The 18376-nt window shown below is 46.0% G+C and overlaps 1 protein-coding gene across 1 annotated transcript in view; it reads right to left on the bottom strand.

The window, feature by feature from the left end:
- Nucleotides 1–18376, bottom strand: part of LIME1 (Lck interacting transmembrane adaptor 1) — a 37502-nt gene that overhangs the window by 5788 nt on the left and 13338 nt on the right. The window contains exons 2-5 of the mRNA XM_029613237.1: nucleotides 14471–14608; nucleotides 13249–13300; nucleotides 12795–12882; nucleotides 4467–4873 (exon numbers count right to left, since the gene is read on the bottom strand). Coding sequence (XP_029469097.1) covers nucleotides 4467–4873; nucleotides 12795–12882; nucleotides 13249–13300; nucleotides 14471–14574 — 651 coding nt within the window. The 5' untranslated portion in view covers nucleotides 14575–14608. The remainder of the gene's footprint in view (nucleotides 1–4466; nucleotides 4874–12794; nucleotides 12883–13248; nucleotides 13301–14470; nucleotides 14609–18376) is intronic.

Here is an 18376-nt window from a genome sequence, read left to right as displayed (position 1 = left end):
GTATCTCATTTTTTGAGCTGTTTGAATAAACTAAAGGTTAACTTGGACATTATAAGCATGGTAACCATGGATATTAGCTCATTATATACTAATATTCCCCAGCAGAGCGCATTGGAGATTGTAGAACAGGTCCTGATACAGCGAAGTACATCACAAAGAATCAAATCCAGTTTTCTTATGGAACTGGTGGAAATTATATTGTTTAATAATTTCTTTTGGTTTGGAGAACATTGTTACCATCAAACCCATGGTATTTCCATGGGTTCTCCATTAGCGCCTGCGGTAGCCAACTTGTATGTATCACATTTCGAAGACACTCATATAAATATATCACAATGGTGGAAAAACATCAAGTGTTGGTACCTATCCACCTTACACTCACCTGGCTGAGAACAGAGACAGTCTTCGGCTGCGAGGGGAGAGGGCATATGCTGTTACTGCTGCACTCAGCTTCCTGCACCCTCTACCTTTCAGCCGTTTAAGCAGCTAAGTCCATGCCGGCTGAAAAACCAGCTACCGGACCAAGGCACTGCCAACAAAGAACGGAATGCCTTGAAGAAGCTGGCAATGTAGAGAAGTCCAGGAGCGGACTGACTGCTTGCAAATGCAAAGAAGAACTGATGAAGAGGTGAGAGGCCGCTCGCAGCACTAGCCGCGAGCAGAATCATAATAATTACATTGCCCCACTCTCCTGTAGTGATACCAAATAGTCCCTCCCCCAGTTGGTTCCACTGCTCAGGTCTCAAGAAAATATGGGTCATTATTCCATTTGCCCAAGAAGGAGGGCTCCTTTTGTCCCATCCTAGATCTCAGAGGTGTCAACCGTCATCTGCGGGTGATGCATTTTCACATGGAAACATTTTGCTCCGAAATAATGGCCCTGCAGTCGGGGGAGTTTCTGTCCTTCTTGAATCTGTCCAAGGCGTACCTTCATATTCCCATCCAACTAGAGCATCAATGCTTTCTGAAGTTTGCAGTTCTAGGACGCCATTATCAGTTTAGGGCCCTGTCCTTTGGTCTGGCCACTGCCCCAAGGACCTTTTCCAAGGTAATGTTGGTAGTGGCGGTAGAATTGAGAAAAGATGGAATCCTTGTACACCTGTATTTGGACGACTGGCTGATTCAAGCCAAGTCGCTGGAAGAGAGCTGCAGAGTGACCTGCAAGGTGATCTCCTTGTTGAAGGAGCTTGGCTCAGTGGTGAACCTGACCAAGGGCAGTCTTCAGCCTGCTCAGTCGTTGGAATACCTCTGGGTTCAGTTCGACACGAGGCAGGGCAAAGTTTTCCTGCTGGAAGCGCGCATTCAGAAGTTGATGACACAGCTCCATCTGTTGTTGAACACTCTGTGCCCAATCATATGGTCCTACCTGCAAGTACTTGGCTTAATAGTGGCGACCCTGGAAGTGGTCCCATGGCTGAGGGTGCATATGCAATCTCAGCGCTCCCTGTTGTCTCGTGGAACCCGCAGTCTCAGGACTACTTGATTTGGCTTTTCCTGCTATGGAAGTCTCCTCCCAACTGCAGTGGTGACTGCAGGTGGATCAATCTAAGGAAGGAAGTTTCACTAGCGCCACCAGACTGGCTAGTACTGAGAAAAGATGCGAGCCTCCTTGGTTAGGGAGCTCATTGTCAGGAGCTGAAGGCGCGAGGGCGCTGGAATACAAGAACATCAGTTGTCTGAAAGCCAGGGCGGTGCAGTTGGAATGTTTGCAGTTTGGCGCCAAGCTGCAGGGTCGATCAGTCCGGATAATGTAGGACAATGCAACCAGTTTGGCGTGCATCAATCGGCAGGGAGGATCCAAGATCCAGCAAGTGTCGCAGGACATAGATCAGCTTATGGAATGGGCAGAAGTGCATCTCCAGATGATCTGAGCCTCTCACAACAGGAAAAGACAATGTAAGAGCAGACTTTCTCATCAGGGAGAGACGACCCAGAAGAATGAGCCTTGTCGGATCCCAGCTGATTCTGGATTGCTGGAGGTCCCCTGTTTCTAGACTTCCTGGCTACTTCTCACAATGTGAAAGTTCTGCGATTCTTCAGTCACAGGAGAGATCTAAAGACTTTGAGAAGTGGCCAGAAGACAAGTTGCTATATGCCTTTCCCCCATGGCCTATGTTTGGCAGATTGATTTGAAGGATCAAGTGCCACAGAGGGATGGTGCTCTTGGTTGCTCCGGATTGGCCCAGGAGGCTGTGGTGTGCAGATTTGCAGCAGCTCCTGGGGGACTCTCCCATCTGACTTCCAGCACATAGCAATCTGCTAAGTCAGGATCTGGTTCTTCACGAAGATCCGACTTGGTTATGTCTTACAGTATGGCCCTTGAGAGGGCTTGATTGCTGAAACGTGGATACTCGGTGGCAGTGATTTCCACTTTGCTTAGGGCTAGAAAGTTCTCCACTTCCTTGGCCTATATGTGAGTTTGGCGAGTATTTGAGGCCTGGTGTGAGGATCAAGGTTCTCTTCCTCATTCAGCCAAGATCCCGCTCATTTTGGAATTTTTGCAGGATGGCTTGAATAAAGGTTTGGTACTTAATTCCTTAAAGGTACAAGTAGCGGCTCCCTCCTGTTTCAGGGGCCAAGTGAATGGTGGCTCCTTGTTGGCTCATCCTGATGTGGCCCGTTCCTGAAAGGAGCGAAACATCTTCATCTTCCCTTGCTGTTTCCAGTAACCTTATGGAGTCTAAATTTGGTCTTGGATTTCTGGGTCCTAATTTTAGACCGATGCGTAGCTTGTCTTTGCAGTTACTGACCTTGAAAACTGTGTTTCTTGTGGCAATTTGTTTTGCGTGGAGAGTTTCCAAGCTGCAGGACTTGTCTTGCCGGGAGCCTTTCCTCCAGGTAACTCCAGGGGCGGTACAGCTGCGTGTACTGTTCCTTCTTTTTTACCGAAGGTGGTCACTGATTTTTCACTTGAATCAGACCATCTCCCTGCCGTGTCTGGACAGAGAGAGATGTAGAGTAGTATCGTCTGTTGCGATCCTTGGATGTCCAGATACATATCATCCGGTAATTGGAGGTTACTGAGACTTTACAGAAATCAGATTGCCTGTTGTTCTTCACGGTGGTACTAAATAAGGAGAACTGGCCTCGCGGGCTACAATAGCCTGTTGGATTAAGGAGGAAGTCATGGCAGCATACGTTGATTCTGGCAAGCCGTTACCTAGTCAGGTTAGGGCTCCTTCCAGTAGGGCTCAGGCAGTGTCATGGGCGTAAGCTAGGTTGCTGACTCCCGTTGACATTTGCCGAGCTGCGACGTGGTCCTCCTTACACACCTTTCTAGCTTTTATTGTCTGGATGTGCAGGCTTGGGAGGACGTAGCCTTTTGCACATGCGGTTTTGACTGGAACATGGGCGGTCTCTTGCCCTATTCGGGAAAAGCTTAGGTACATCCCACTGGTTCTGGATTCATTTGTCTGGATGCTAAGAAATGAGAAATTCCTCTTATCTGATAATTTCCTTTTCTTTAGGTCAGTCAGATGAATCCAGCTTCCCTCCCTTGGCTGACGAATATTTATAGTATGGTCCTCCTGTGTGTCTATGTGTAACAGGGTTTACTGGTAAGTTAGTCCAGTCCCTAGGCTGTTATTACATTCTTAGCTCAGTGTTGCCTGTTAACCAAGTATTGAAATGGTTATCTGTTTTTAATCAAGTTTAGTTAGTCTGTCCACAGTTGCTTTTGAAGGGAACACTGGCAGGCTGATGACACTGCAGGACTATATATACTGTGATGTCAGTTTGCTCTGTCTCCATCTGCTGGTAGAGGTGCATAACCCATTTGTTCTGGATTCATCTGAAAATGATCAGGTAAGTAGTACTTTCTCTATTGCACCTTGAGTACTATATGTATGTCTGGTCTATCTCAAGAAAGACAGAGCAGAACTAGAAAAGGTGCAGAGGCGGTGACAAAAATGATAACGAGGATGGAACAACTCTCCTATGATGAGAGGTTACATAGGTTAGGGCTCTTCAGCTTGGAAAAGAAATGGCCGAGAGGGGACATGTTAGAAGTTTATAAAATCATGAGAGCGGTGGAATGGGTAATTAAAAGATGGTTATTTACCAAAACAAGGGCACACTCCATGAAACTAACAACCAGCAGATTGAAAACAGTTCATAGAAAGTACGTTTCACTCAGCGCACTGTCAAGCTGTGGGATCTGTTGCCAGAGGACATAGTCAAGGCAATGAGCATAGTTTTGTTTGAAAAGAGGTTTGGAAAAGTGCATAACACATTATTAGGCAGGTTGACCAAAGAATGCCATCGCTATCCCTGGGAGGGAGTAACAGGAATTAGATCTGTTTTATGGGGTCCTGCCAGGTACTTGTGACCCGGACTGGCCCCTGTTGGAGATAAGATGCTGGGCTCAATGGACCTTGGTCCTACCCAGCATTGCAGTTCTTATGACTGCAAAACTGCCTCCCTGACACAAGGCCTGAAGTGATGGATTGAGAGCTACCATGCTTTACCTTTCCAGCCTCAGCCTCTCTGCCCTGTGGAGTCTCTGATTGGCTAGGGGAGTCCCCAGAAACTGCTTCTGAACGTTCCCTCTGACTGTGAGGTCCCGGTGGCTTGATTTCTGCTCTCAGTTTGCCTTTCTTCACGCAGGCATATTCAGAGGCGACGTCCAGCTGCGGCTGGCATTGCTGCTTTGTGCTGGGCACTGGTACTGCCACTGCTTCTGTCACACTCTCATACAGCACAGAAGGGTTAGTTTGGGGCTGGATGGTGAAGCAGAGGTTGGAGTACATGCGTTCCTCAGTATTCAAAGGGTTGCATGATGGGATTTTGGGCAGCTGTCTGTGCTGCAGAACTTGGGACTCTGCTCTGTCAGAGTCGGAGGTGCACAGGAAATCCATGCTGGCTGGTCTTTGATCTGCAAAGTAGAGAGAATGAGTTATCAATGTTCATCAACATTGGGGTCCCTTTTGGAGCCAGTAAAGGCCCCTGAAGCCCATAGACCCTGCCATCAAGGCTCCCAGAGGATGCTTTATTGTCCCTGGACAAAGAGTTTTTCTCATTGTTTGCTGATGAGCAGAAATTGTTTGAAAATACATCTCACATTCTGACAATAAACAAAACAGTCATCAGAGAAAGTGTGTGTCCAAAAGGAGGGACACAAGCAAGGGAGTGAGAGCATCATCTGGGGTAAATCAGTGTCTGAGAACTGCCCACCCTGTACATGGGCCTGTACTTTTATCTGCACTGAGGGGCAGCAGGGTTAGGGCACACAGTTTTCATTCTTCCACTGCCCCTCCTTGTGACCTTGGGCAAGTCACTTAATCCTCCTCAGGTACAAACTCGGGTCTCATTCACTAAATATTTTTCCTATCGACACAGAATGGGAGAAAATCCTCAGTAAATCAGGCCCTTAGATTTTAATCCCTCTGGGGCAGGAAAATACCTGCAGTACCTGAATGTAACTCGCTGTGAGCTTGGGTTTGAAAGGAAAATAAAATCTAAAACATATAAGTATAATCTTCAAAACTATGGGGCTGATGCAATACTGTGTGCTGCCTGCAGGGCACGGCGCAACACGCGATTGGACGTGCACCCATTCCCTCTGTTGCAAAATGGGGGTCAGTGCTTCCAAAACGCGCGTCCAATACAACGCGTTGCTAATAGCGCTCATCAGATGTAAATTCCTGTTGATGAGGCCATTAGCTATTTCCCCCTGATGCCAAAAAAAAATAACAAATGTGCACCTGACAGCCTTCTCAAAGGGGATTGGTCCTTTCACTGACATGTGACAGTAAAAAGGACCAATTGAGAACAGCCCTTCTGGAGAGGGGTCTCCGGCAGAGGTTCCTGGCCGGGAGGGAGGAGATTTGCAGTCTGGCAAGGGTGGTTTTATCATACGGACCTTGGATTCTCGATTTCAGGTACAGGAGCCCAGGGTCTCACCCAGACAACTTGGCCCATCTGGCTAGAATTTGGGGGGAGGGAGCTGAGGTCAGGTCAGCCGCTGGGTGCCCAGCCTTGTCTCCTGAGTGCCCGATGCTAAGGATGCGCTAGGGGTGCAAAGGAGAGGTGGTTGGGCACATTAGGAAAGCAGGTACTCAACATTGAGCACCCGTTTTCCACAGGCCAATATTGCACATCCGCCCCTATGTGTTTTGTTTACGTTGGAAAAGGCAGGTACTAATGTCAGCAGGAAAGGCAGGTACTAATGTCAGCAGGAAAGGCAGGTACTAATTAATGTCAGCAGGAAAGGCAGGTACTAATTAATGTCAGCAGGAAAGGCAGGTACTAATGTCAGCAGGAAATGCAGGTACTAATTAATGTCAGAAGGAAAGGCAGGTACTAATTAATGTCAGCAGGAAAGGCAGGTACTAATGTCAGCAGGAAAGGCAGGTACTAATGTCAGCAGGAAAGGCAGGTACTAATTAATGTCAGCAGGAAAGGCAGGTACTAATGTCAGCAGGAAATGCAGGTACTAATTAATGTCAGAAGGAAAGGCAGGTACTAATTAATGTCAGCAGGAAAGGCAGGTACTAATGTCAGCAGGAAAGGCAGGTACTAATGTCAGCAGGAAATGCAGGTACTAATTAATGTCAGAAGGAAAGGCAGGTACTAATGTCAGCAGGAAAGGCAGGTACTAATTAATGTCAGCAGGAAATGCAGGTACTAATGTCAGCAGGAAAGGCAGGTACTAATGTCAGCAGGAAATGCAGGTACTAATTAATGTCAGCAGGAAAGGCGGGTACTAATTAATGTCAGCAGGAAAGGCAGGTACTAATTAATGTCAGCAGGAAAAGCAGGTACTAATGGCTGCAGGAAAGGCAGGTACTAATTAATGTCAGCAGGAAAGGCAGGTACTAATGTCAGCAGGAAATGCAGGTACTAATGTCAGCAGGAAAGGCAGGTACTAATGGCTGCAGGAAATGCAGGTACTAATGTCAGCAGGAAAGGCAGGTACTAATGGCTGCAGGAAATGCAGGTACTAATGTCAGCAGGAAAGGCAGGTACTAATGTCAGCAGGAAATGCAGGTACTAATGTCAGCAGGAAAGGCGGGTACTAATGTCAGCAGGAAAGGCAGGTACTAATTAATGTCAGCAGGAAAGGCAGGTACTAATGTCAGCAGGAAATGCAGGTACTAATTAATGTTAGCAGGAAAGGAAGGTACTAATGTCAGCAGGAAAGGCAGGTACTAATTAATGTTAGCAGGAAAGGCGGGTACTAATTAATGTCAGCAGGAAAGGCAGGTACTAACGGCTGCAGGAAAGGCAGGTACTAGTTAATGTTAGCAGGAAAGGCAGGTACTAATTAATGTCTGCAGGAAAGGCAGGTACTAATTAATGTTAGCAGGAAAGGCGGGTACTAATTAATTTCTGCAGGAAAGGCAGGTACTAGTTAATGTTAGCAGGAAAGGCGGGTACTAATGTCAGCAGGAAAGGCAGATACTAATCTCAGCAGGAAAGGCAGGTACTAATTAATGTCAGCAGGAAAGGCAGGTACTAACAGCTGCAGGAAAGGCAGGTACTAATGAATGTCAGCAGGAAAGGCAGGCACTAATGGCTGCAGGAAAGGCAGGTACTAAGTAATGTCAGCAGGAAAGGCAGGTACTAATGGCTGCAGGAAAGGCGGGTAATAATGGCTGCAGGAAAGGCAGGTACTAATGGCAGCAGGAAAATCAGGTACTAATGGCTGCAGGAAAGGCAGGTACTAATTAATGGCAACAGGAAAGGCAGGTACTAATGTCTGCAGGAAAGGCGGGTTCTAATTAATGTCAGCAGGAAAGGCAGGTACTACTGGCAGCAGGAAAAGCAGGTACTAATGGCTGCAGGAAAGGCGGGACTAATTAATGTAAGCAGGAAAGGCAGGTACTAATGTCTGCAGGAAAGGCAGGTACTAATTAATGTCAACAGGAAAGGCAGGTACTAATTAATGTCTGCAGGAAAGGCAGGTACTAATTATTGTCAGCAGGAAAGGCAGGTACTAATGTCAGCATGAAAGGCAGGTACTAATTAATGTCAGCAGGAAAGGCAGGTACTAATGTCAGCAGGAAAGGCAGGTACTAATTAATGTCTGCAGGAAAGGCGGGTACTAATTAATATCAGCAGGAAAGGCAGGTACTAATTAATGTCAGCAGGAAAGGCAGGTACTAATGTCAGCAGGAAAGGCGGGTACTAATGTCAGCAGGAAAGGCAGGTATTAATGGCTGCAGGAAAGGCAGGTACTAATGTCAGCAGGAAAGGTGGGTACTAATTAATGTCTGCAGGAAAGGCGGGTACTAATGTCAGCAGGAAAGGCGGGTACTAATGTCAGCAGGAAAGGCGGGTACTAATGTCTGCAGGAAAGGCAGATATTAATGGCTGCAGGAAAGGCGGGTACTAATGTCAGCAGGAAAGGAAGGTACTAATGTCTGCAGGAAAGGCGGGTACTAATGTCAGCAGGAAAGGCAGATATTAATGGCTGCAGGAAAGGCGGGTACTAATGTCAGCAGGAAAGGCGGGTACTAATGTCAGCAAGAAAGGCGGGTATTAATGTCAGCAGGAAAGGCGGGTACTAATGTCAGCAGGAAAGGCGGGTATTAATGTCAGCAGGAAAGGCGGGTACTAATGTCTGCAGGAAAGGCAGGTACTAATGTCAGCAGGAAAGGCAGGTACTAATTAATGTCAGCAGGAAAGGCAGGTACTAATGTCAGCAGGAAATGCAGGTACTAATGTCAGCAGGAAATGCAGGTACTAATTAATGTCAGAAGGAAAGGCAGGTACTAATTAATGTCAGCAGGAAAGGCAGGTACTAATGTCATCAGGAAAGGCAGGTACTAATGTCAGCAGGAAATGCAGGTACTAATTAATGTCAGAAGGAAAGGCAGGTACTAATTAATGTCAGCAGGAAAGGCGGGTACTAATTAATGTCAGCAGGAAATACAGGTACTAATTAATGTCAGAAGGAAAGGCAGGTACTAATTAATGTCAGCAGGAAATGCAGGTACTAATTAATGTCAGAAGGAAAGGCAGGTACTAATTAATGTCAGCTGGAAATGCAGGTACTAATTAATGTCAGAAGGAAAGGCAGGTACTAATGTCAGCAGGAAAGGCAGGTAGTAATTAATGTCAGCAGGAAAGGCAGGTACTAATGTCAGCAGGAAATGCAGGTACTAATTAATGTCAGCAGGAAAGGCAGGTACTAATGGCTGCAGGAAAGGCAGGTACTAATTAATGTCAGCAGGAAAGGCAGGTACTAATGTCAGCAGGAAATGCAGGTACTAATGTCAGCAGGAAAGGCAGGTACTAATGGCTGCAGGAAATGCAGGTACTAATGTCAGCAGGAAAGGCAGGTACTAATGGCTGCAGGAAATGCAGGTACTAATGGCTGCAGGAAAGGCGGGTACTAATGTCAGCAGGAAAGGCAGGTACTAATGTCAGCAGGAAATGCAGGTACTAATGTCAGCAGGAAATGCAGGTACTAATTAATGTCAGCAGGAAAGGCAGGTACTAATTTCAGCAGGAAATGCAGGTACTAATTAATGTTAGCAGGAAAGGAAGGTACTAATGTCAGCAGGAAAGGCAGGTACTAATTAATGTTAGCAGGAAAGGCGGGTACTAATTAAAGTCAGCAGGAAAGGCAGGTACTAACGGCTGCAGGAAAGGCAGGTACTAGTTAATGTTAGCAGGAAAGGCAGGTACTAATTAATGTCTGCAGGAAAGGCAGGTACTAATTAATGTTAGCAGGAAAGGCGGGTACTAATTAATTTCTGCAGGAAAGGCAGGTACTAGTTAATGTTAGCAGGAAAGGCGGGTACTAATGTCAGCAGGAAAGGCAGATACTAATCTCAGCAGGAAAGGCAGGTACTAATTAATGTCAGCAGGAAAGGCAGGTACTAACAGCTGCAGGAAAGGCAGGTACTAATTAATGTCAGCAGGAAAGGCAGGCACTAATGGCTGCAGGAAAGGCAGGTACTAAGTAATGTCAGCAGGAAAGGCAGGTACTAACGGCTGCAGGAAAGGCGGGTAATAATGGCTGCAGGAAAGGCAGGTACTAATGGCAGCAGGAAAATCAGGTACTAATGGCTGCAGGAAAGGCAGGTACTAATTAATGTCAGCAGGAAAGGCAGGTACTAATGTCTGCAGGAAAGGCGGGTTCTAATTAATGTCAGCAGGAAAGGCAGGTACTACTGGCAGCAGGAAAAGCAGGTACTAATGGCTGCAGGAAAGGCGGGACTAATTAATGTAAGCAGGAAAGGCAGGTACTAATGTCTGCAGGAAAGGCAGGTACTAATTAATGTCTGCAGGAAAGGCAGGTACTAATTAATGTCTGCAGGAAAGGCAGGTACTAATTATTGTCTGCAGGAAAGGCAGGTACTAATTATTGTCTGCAGGAAAGGCAGGTACTAATGTCAGCATGAAAGGCAGGTACTAATTAATGTCAGCAGGAAAGGCAGGTACTAATGTCAGCAGGAAAGGCAGGTACTAATTAATGTCTGCAGGAAAGGCGGGTACTAATTAATATCAGCAGGAAAGGCAGGTACTAATTAATGTCTGCAGGAAAGGCAGGTACTAATGGCTGCAGGAAAGGCAGGTACTAATGTCAGCAGAAAGACGGGTATTAATGGCTGCAGGAAAGGCAGGTACTAATGTCAGCAGGAAAGGCGGGTACTAATTAATGTCTGCAGGAAAGGCGGGTACTAATGTCAGCAGGAAAGGCAGGTACTAATGTCAGCAGGCAAGGCGGGTACTAATGTCTGCAGGAAAGGCAGATATTAATGGCTGCAGGAAAGGCGGGTACTAATGTTAGCAGGAAAGGCAGGTACTAATGTCTGCAGGAAAGGCGGGTACTAATGTCAGCAGGAAAGGCAGATATTAATGGCTGCAGGAAAGGCGGGTACTAATGTCAGCAGGAAAGGCGGGTACTAATGTCAGCAAGAAAGGCGGGTATTAATGTCAGCAGGAAAGGCGGGTACTAATGTCAGCAGGAAAGGCGGGTATTAATGTCAGCAGGAAAGGCGGGTACTAATGTCTGCAGGAAAGGCAGGTACTAATGTCAGCAGGAAAGGCGGGTATTAATGTCAGCAGGAAAGGCGGGTACTAATGTCTGCAGGAAAGGCAGATATTAATGGCTGCAGGAAAGGCAGATATTAATGTCAGCAGGAAAGGCGGGTACTAATGTCAGCAGGAAAGGCAAGTACTAATGTCAGCAGGAAAGGCGGGTACTAATGTCAGCAGGAAAGGCGGGTACTAATGTCAGCAGGAAAGGCGGGTACTAATGTCAGCAGGAAAGGCAAATATTAATGGCTGCAGGAAAGGCGGGTACTAATGTCAGCAGGAAAGGCAGATATTAATGGCTGCAGGAAAGGCGGGTAATAATGTCAGCAGGAAAGGCAGATATTAATGGCTGCAGGAAAGGCGGGTACTAATGTCAGCAGGAAAGGCGGGTACTAATGTCAGCAGGAAAGGCAGATATTAATGGCTGCAGAAAAGGCAAGTACTAATGTCTGCAGGAAAGGCGGGTACTAATGTCAGCAGGAAAGGCAGGTACTAATGTCAGCAGGAAAGGCAGATATTAATGGCTGCAGGAAAGGCGGGTACTAATGTCAGCAGGAAAGGCAGGTACTAATGTCTGCAGGAAAGGCGGGTACTAATGTCAGCAGGAAAGGCAGATATTAATGTCAGCAGGAAAGGCAGGTACTAATGTCAGCAGGAAAGGCGGTTACTAATGTCAGCAGGAAAGGCGGGTACTAATGTCAGCAGGAAAGGCAGGTACTAATGTCAGCAGGAAAGGCGGTTACTAATGTCAGCAGGAAAGGCAGGTACTAATGTCAGCAGGAAAGGCGGTTACTAATGTCAGCAGGAAAGGCGGGTACTAATGTCAGCAGGAAAGGCAGGTACTAATGTCAGCAGGAAAGGCGGGTACTAATGTCAGCAGGAAAGGCGGGTACTAATGGCTGCAGAAAAGGCAGGTACTAATGTCTGCAGGAAAGGCGGGTACTAATGTCAGCAGGAAAGGCAGGTACTAATGTCAGCAGGAAAGGCAGATATTAATGGCTGCAGGAAAGGCGGGTACTAATGTCAGCAGGAAAGGCAGGTACTAATGTCAGCAGGAAAGGCGGGTACTAATGTCAGCAGGAAAGGCAGGTACTAATGTCAGCAGGAAAGGCGGGTACTAATGTCAGCAGGAAAGGCGGGTACTAATGTCAGCAGGAAAGGCAGGTACTAATGTCAGCAGGAAAGGCGGGTACTAATGTCAGCAGGAAAGGCAGGTACTAATGTCATCACCACCCCATTATATAGCAACCCTGTAACTCCAACCCCATAACTCATCACCACCCCATTATATAGCAACCCTGTAACCCCAAGCCCATAACTCATCACTACCCCATTATATAGCAACCCTGTAACCCCAAGCCCATAACTCATCACTACCCCATTATATAGCAACCCTGTAACCCCAACCCCATAACTCATCACCACCCCATTATATAGCAACCCTGTAACCCCAAGCCCATAACTCATCACCACCCCATTATATAGCAACCCTGTAACCCCAAGCCCATAACTCATCACCACCCCATTATATAGCAACCCTGTAACCCCAACCCCATAACTCATCACCACCCCATTATATAGCAACCCTGTAACCCCAACCCCATAACTCATCACCACCCCATTATATTGCAGGCAGCAGCAGAAAAGACTGCTTGGCTCATCCAGTTTGCCTATGACCTTCCTGATCCCAGGCACAGAAGCTTAGCCACTTGTAGAATATCACCCCCCCCCCCAAACTCCCAACAAGCTGTGACCACCCCCCACCAACCAACTCTGAGAAAACAGAAGGTTAAAGGTTGACTCACGTTGCTCTCTGGTTGGGACCCGCTTAAGTTCATGTAGTTTGGTGTCAGATTTACTAAGGGATCGGAGCTGTGTCTGTCTCAGCAATGACTAAAGACAGAAAACGACCACACACAGACGCAGAAAGTGGGAGCAGAGAGAATCCCAGAAAGAAATGACAAGGAAAAAAAGGAAAAGACATCAGTAATAGGCAATGCTTCTGCTTCTTGACCGAGGACAGGCTGGAAAACGTTTTCCAATCTGTATCATGCAGACGAAGCATGGGAACTGTTGTCCTGTTTGTCCAGACAGAAATTCCTTGGTCGTACAAGGAGACAACAGCATCGAGTTTGGCGATAACAGCACTAAATCAATTCAGAATTAAATTGGACCTGCCCCAGAACAGCACCACTGTCTTTGCTCCGTTCTTAGGAAAAATAAGAGCAAAGCATTTGGAGAGGGTCAGTGCACACATACCACGTCCACTAGCTGCACCCTCTCTATCAGGACCTTCTTTTTCATTCGTTTCCTGGGACAGAAAGAAGAGAAACATTTCTGTTACCTTTATACACGCCACAAGGAGAGCTGTAAAGAAAGACTCTGATCAAGAGAAAAGTGCCAAACTGTACAACAAATTCTGTTTAATTACTTCAGCATTTCCCTTGTACTCCTCATACCTGCCTCATATGTAAGTGTAGAGAGGCTGAATTCCAGGCTGTAAGGTAGCATCCTGACACCACAAACAATGGGATCTATCCTGCACATATAGAAACATAGAAATGACGGCAGACGAAGACCAAATGGCCCATCCAGTCTGCCCAGCAAGCTTCCACACTTTTTTTCTTTTCTCTCTCTCTCTCTCATACTTATCTGTTACTATTAGTATTTTGTAACCTTTTCGTTCTATTTCCCATCCACACCCACCATTAATGTAACCTTTTGGTTCTATTTCCCTTCCACCCCGCCATTAATGTAGAGAGCAGAGCTGGAACTGCTTCTAAGTGAAGTATCTAGCTTCATTGGTTAGGGGTAGTAACCGCAGCAATAAGCAAGCTACTCCCACACTTATTTGTTTACCCAGCCTGTGCCATTCAGTCCTTGTTGGTTGTTATCTGAATATAAATCCTCTTTTCTTCATTCCCCCTGCCGTTGAAGCAGAGAGCTACTCTGGATATGCATTGAAAGTGAAGTATCAGGCTTATTTGGTTTGGGGTAGTAACCGCTGTAACAAACAAGCTACTCCCCGCATATTTTCTGAATGCAAATCCTTTTATCCACATTTCCTCTTGCCGTTGAAGCATAGAGCACTGTCGGAGTCGCATTAACCGCTTGTATGTATATTGAATAAGGGTATTATCTCCAGGTATTAGCTGTCTTTCCTGCAAGTCACCCTTTCTTCATTCACATCCTCTAGACTTTATGGATCCACAGTGTTTATCCCACACCCCTTTGAAATCCTTCACAGTTTTGGTCTTCACCACTTCCTCCGGAAGGGCATTCCAGGCATCCACCACCCTCTCCATGAATAAATACTTCCTGACATTGGTTCTGAGTCTTCCTCCTTGTCATACTCATAACTGCATAGAATATTACATGCATGACATAATATACTGCACACATTTCTCTACATATGTACTATATGGAAATAATATACCACACTCATAAAAAAGAGCACTAAGGAAGTGTTACCTGCACTTACCTTTTGCATATAACACAGAGAGTCACTGAAAGCATCAATCCCAGCAGGGCAGCGAAGGGCAATAGTGGGGCTGTGGCTTCACTGGATGCGGGGGGTGAAGCCATGAGAGCAGCAAGTTCAAATCCAGGCCCAGTGCAGCTGCATGGAAAAGACAGAAGAGGCCTGTTGATATTGGAGTGTCCTGCCTGCAGAATCAGTAAGCAGTAAAAGAGATTGTAGATGCTTAAATAGTGATGGAACCCATGAGGGGACGAGTGATACTAGGCCTGGTACTCACAAATGGAGACAGTATCTCTACCATCCAGGGAGGAGCCCACCTGAGCACCAGTGATCATCAGACAGTGTGGTCTGATATGAAGACCAAGGCAGAGGAAAATCACACAAAGCTCAAATACTGACTTTACCTGGGGAGGAGCCGAGAGGCTGGGAACAGTCAGGTAAAAGCGGAAGAAGAGTGGGCTGAACTAAAAGGAGCGATAATAAAGGCAACCAATCCTTGTGTAAGAAACGTAAATGAGAGGAAAAGGAAACTGATCTTGTTCTCCAAAGAGGTGGCTGAGAAAATAAAGGCAAGAAAAGGTACAAAGAACTCAGAACGAGGAAGAATATCTGTTAAAGCTGAAAGAGACAAGGGCAGAAATCAAGAAGTCAAAAGTGTGAATGGAAGAAAACGAGAAAGGTCAGAGGTGTAAGACTGAAAGGAGATGAGGAAAAGGCAGAAAAACGTCTTGGGTTTGGTGATCACTGAAGAGCTTGGAGAAGGGCTGCTTCTGATGAGACTGCGGTAGATTCGCCAGTCACAGACGTCTTGGGTTTGGTGATCTCTGAAGAGCTTGGAGAAGGGCTGCTTCTGAGGAGACTGCGGTAGATTCGTCATTCACAGAAGAAAGTGTTTGGAGAAGGCTTTGGGGCCAGAGGACACACATCCCAGAATTCTGAGGGAGAGAGGTCCTGGCAGGTCCGCCAGATCCTTTCAGATGGGATTGATCCTGCAAGACTGGAGAAGAACAGCTGTGGTCTCTGTTTACAAAACTGCAGACCACTAAGCCTTACCTCAGGAGACTCTGCCGAAGCCAAGGAAGGTGAACTATACAACCTGCTGGGCTGCTGGGTCCTAAGCACATATATATTTTTTTTTCTACAGGCAGATGGCAAACAAATTTGAATGATTTTTTTTCAATTAGGTGACTAGAGAATTAGATCAGGGGTGGGCACTATATTTGGTTTATGTGCATTTCATCGACTGTCCTGTATGGGAGACTGGTCAATAAAATGAGTAGTTTGGGAATGGGTCCCAAGGTAGCAGACTGGATTAGAACTTGGGTGACTGATAGATTTGTTATATTTCCATTTTTGGAGTCTTTTGACGGGGGCTGCTTTAATTTCAATAAGGAAAAATGGGCCAAAGGCTTAGATCCTCGATAGTTTTGTGGCTTATAAAAAAGAGAAAAAACATTAAGAACACAAGTTGCCATACTGGGTCAGACCAAGGGTCCATCAAGCCCAGCATCCTGTTTCCATCAGAGGCCAATCCAGGCCACAAGAACCTGGCAATTACCCAAACACTAAGAAGATCCCATGCTACTGATGCAATTAATAGCAGTGGCTACTCCCTAAGTAAATTTGATTAATAGCCATTAATGGACTTCTCCTCCAAGAACTTATCCAAACCTTTTTTGAACCCAGCTACACTAACTGCACTAACCACATCCTCTGGCAACAAATTCCAGAGCTTAATTGTGCATTGAGTGAAAAAGAACTTTCTCTGATTAGTTTTAAATGTGCCCCATGCTAACTTCATGGAGTGCCCCCTAGTCTTTCTATTATCTGAAAGAGTAAATAACCGATTCACATCTACTCGTTCTAGACCTCTCATGATCTTAAACATCTCTATCATATCCCCCCTCAGCCATCTCTTCTTCAAGCTACGCAGCCCTAACCACTTTAGCCTTTTCTCATAGGGGAGCTGTTCCATCCCCTTTATCATTTTGGTTGCCTTCTCTGTACCTTCTCCATCACAATTATATCTTTTTTGAGATGCAGCGACCAGAATTGTACACAGTATTCAAGGTGCGGTCTCACCATGGAGCGATACAGAGGCATTTTGACATTTTCCGTTTTATTCACCATTCCCTTCCTAATAATTCCTAACATTCTGTTTGCTTTTTTGACTGCCGCAGCACACTGCACCGACGATTTTAAAGTATTATCCACTATGATGCCTAGATCTTTTTCCTGGGTGGTAGCTCCTAATATGCAACCTAACATCATGTAACTACAACATGGGTTATTTTTCCATATATGCAACACCTTGCACGTGTCCATATTAAATTTCATCTGCCATTTGGCTGTCCAGTTTTCCATTCTCATAAGATCCTTCTGCAATATATCCCAGTCTGCTTCTGATTTAAGAATTCCAAATAATTTAATGTCATCTGCAAATTAAGAACATAAGAAATTGCCATGCTGGGTCAGACCATTGGTCCATCAAGCCCAGATCCTCTTTTCCAACAGAGGCCAAACCTTGCAAGTACCCATTTCCAGATCATTTATAAATATATTGAAAAGCACCGGTCCAAGTACAGATCCCTGAGGCACTCCACTGTTTACCCTTTTCCACTGAGAAAATTGCCCATTTAATCCTACTCTCTGTTTCCTATCTTTTAACCAGTTTGCAATCCATGAAAGGACATCGCCACCTATCCCATGACTTTTTACTTTTCCTAGAAGCCTCTCATGAGGAACTTTGTCAAACGCCTTCTGAAAATCCAAGTTTGCTATATCTACCGGTTCACCTTTATCCACATGTTTATTAACTCCTTTCCCAGCCTGCCCTCAAGGTAAGACCAACACAGCCTCCTCAGTCTGAGAAGACCTCGCCCTATCAACGGATTCATCCCTCTTGCTGCCTGACGTGAGCTGCCACAGATCCTCGCTGATACTTCCACCCTTATCCTGATACTTCTAGCCTTGAGGGCCCCCTGTCCACTGACTACACGCCCGCTTATCCTTCCACCACAATGCTCCCACTTAATATCCCCATCATTCACAACCAAAGGTGGAGAGCACCTAAGCTCCCCACACCCCACCATAACCGACAACAGAGAATCAGGCCCATCATGCTGACACCCATAACCCAATGTCTAGGCCTGGCACTTTTCTCAATCACACTGTTCAACGCTCAATCCATATCTAAGAAAACTACCTTACTCAATGACTTCCTATCTGACTCAAAACCTGATATCTGTGCCATCACAGAAACATGGTTAAAACCCACCGACATAGCCCTAATTAACCAGCTGCCTATCCAGACTTACGACATACTGTCCATACCCAGACATAAAAAACGAGGAGGAGGCCTTCTTCTAGCAGCCAAGAAATTGCTAGGTCTGACACTGCAGACATCCAACTCCATAGCAAATATTGAATTTGCACTTTTCAACTCTAAACATTTGATCATTGCACTAATCTACGCTCCCCCCGGACTTCTTGAATCAGACCCCTCCCCTATCATAGAACTAACAGCAAAACACCTAAACTCTGGAAAACCAGCCATCCTGATGGGAGACTTCAACCTCCATGTAGATGTCCAACCTCTTTCCCCCAACTGCAATACTCTTCTCTCCTCCCTCAACCATATGGGCTTCAGACAAATTGTAAAAGAACCCACCCACAAAGCGGGTCATACTTTAGACCTTATCTTTATAAACGAAGGTTTGTCATCTCACTCCACCCCTACCTGCACTGCGGTACCTTGGTCCGACCACAGAATCATCTCTTCTATGATAGAGATCTATGAGCCGCCTCACCAAACAAATCAATCTATCACCATTTCGGTTAGAAAACAATGCTCAGGAGATCTTCTCAGCAAACACCTGACTAAGGAACTAAGGAACCTGGACCTTA

The sequence above is a fragment of the Rhinatrema bivittatum genome, chromosome 8, assembly GCF_901001135.1.
Source record: "Rhinatrema bivittatum chromosome 8, aRhiBiv1.1, whole genome shotgun sequence".
Classification (NCBI taxonomy): Eukaryota; Metazoa; Chordata; class Amphibia; order Gymnophiona; family Rhinatrematidae; genus Rhinatrema; species Rhinatrema bivittatum.
This window is presented reverse-complemented; position numbering and strand designations above follow the sequence as displayed.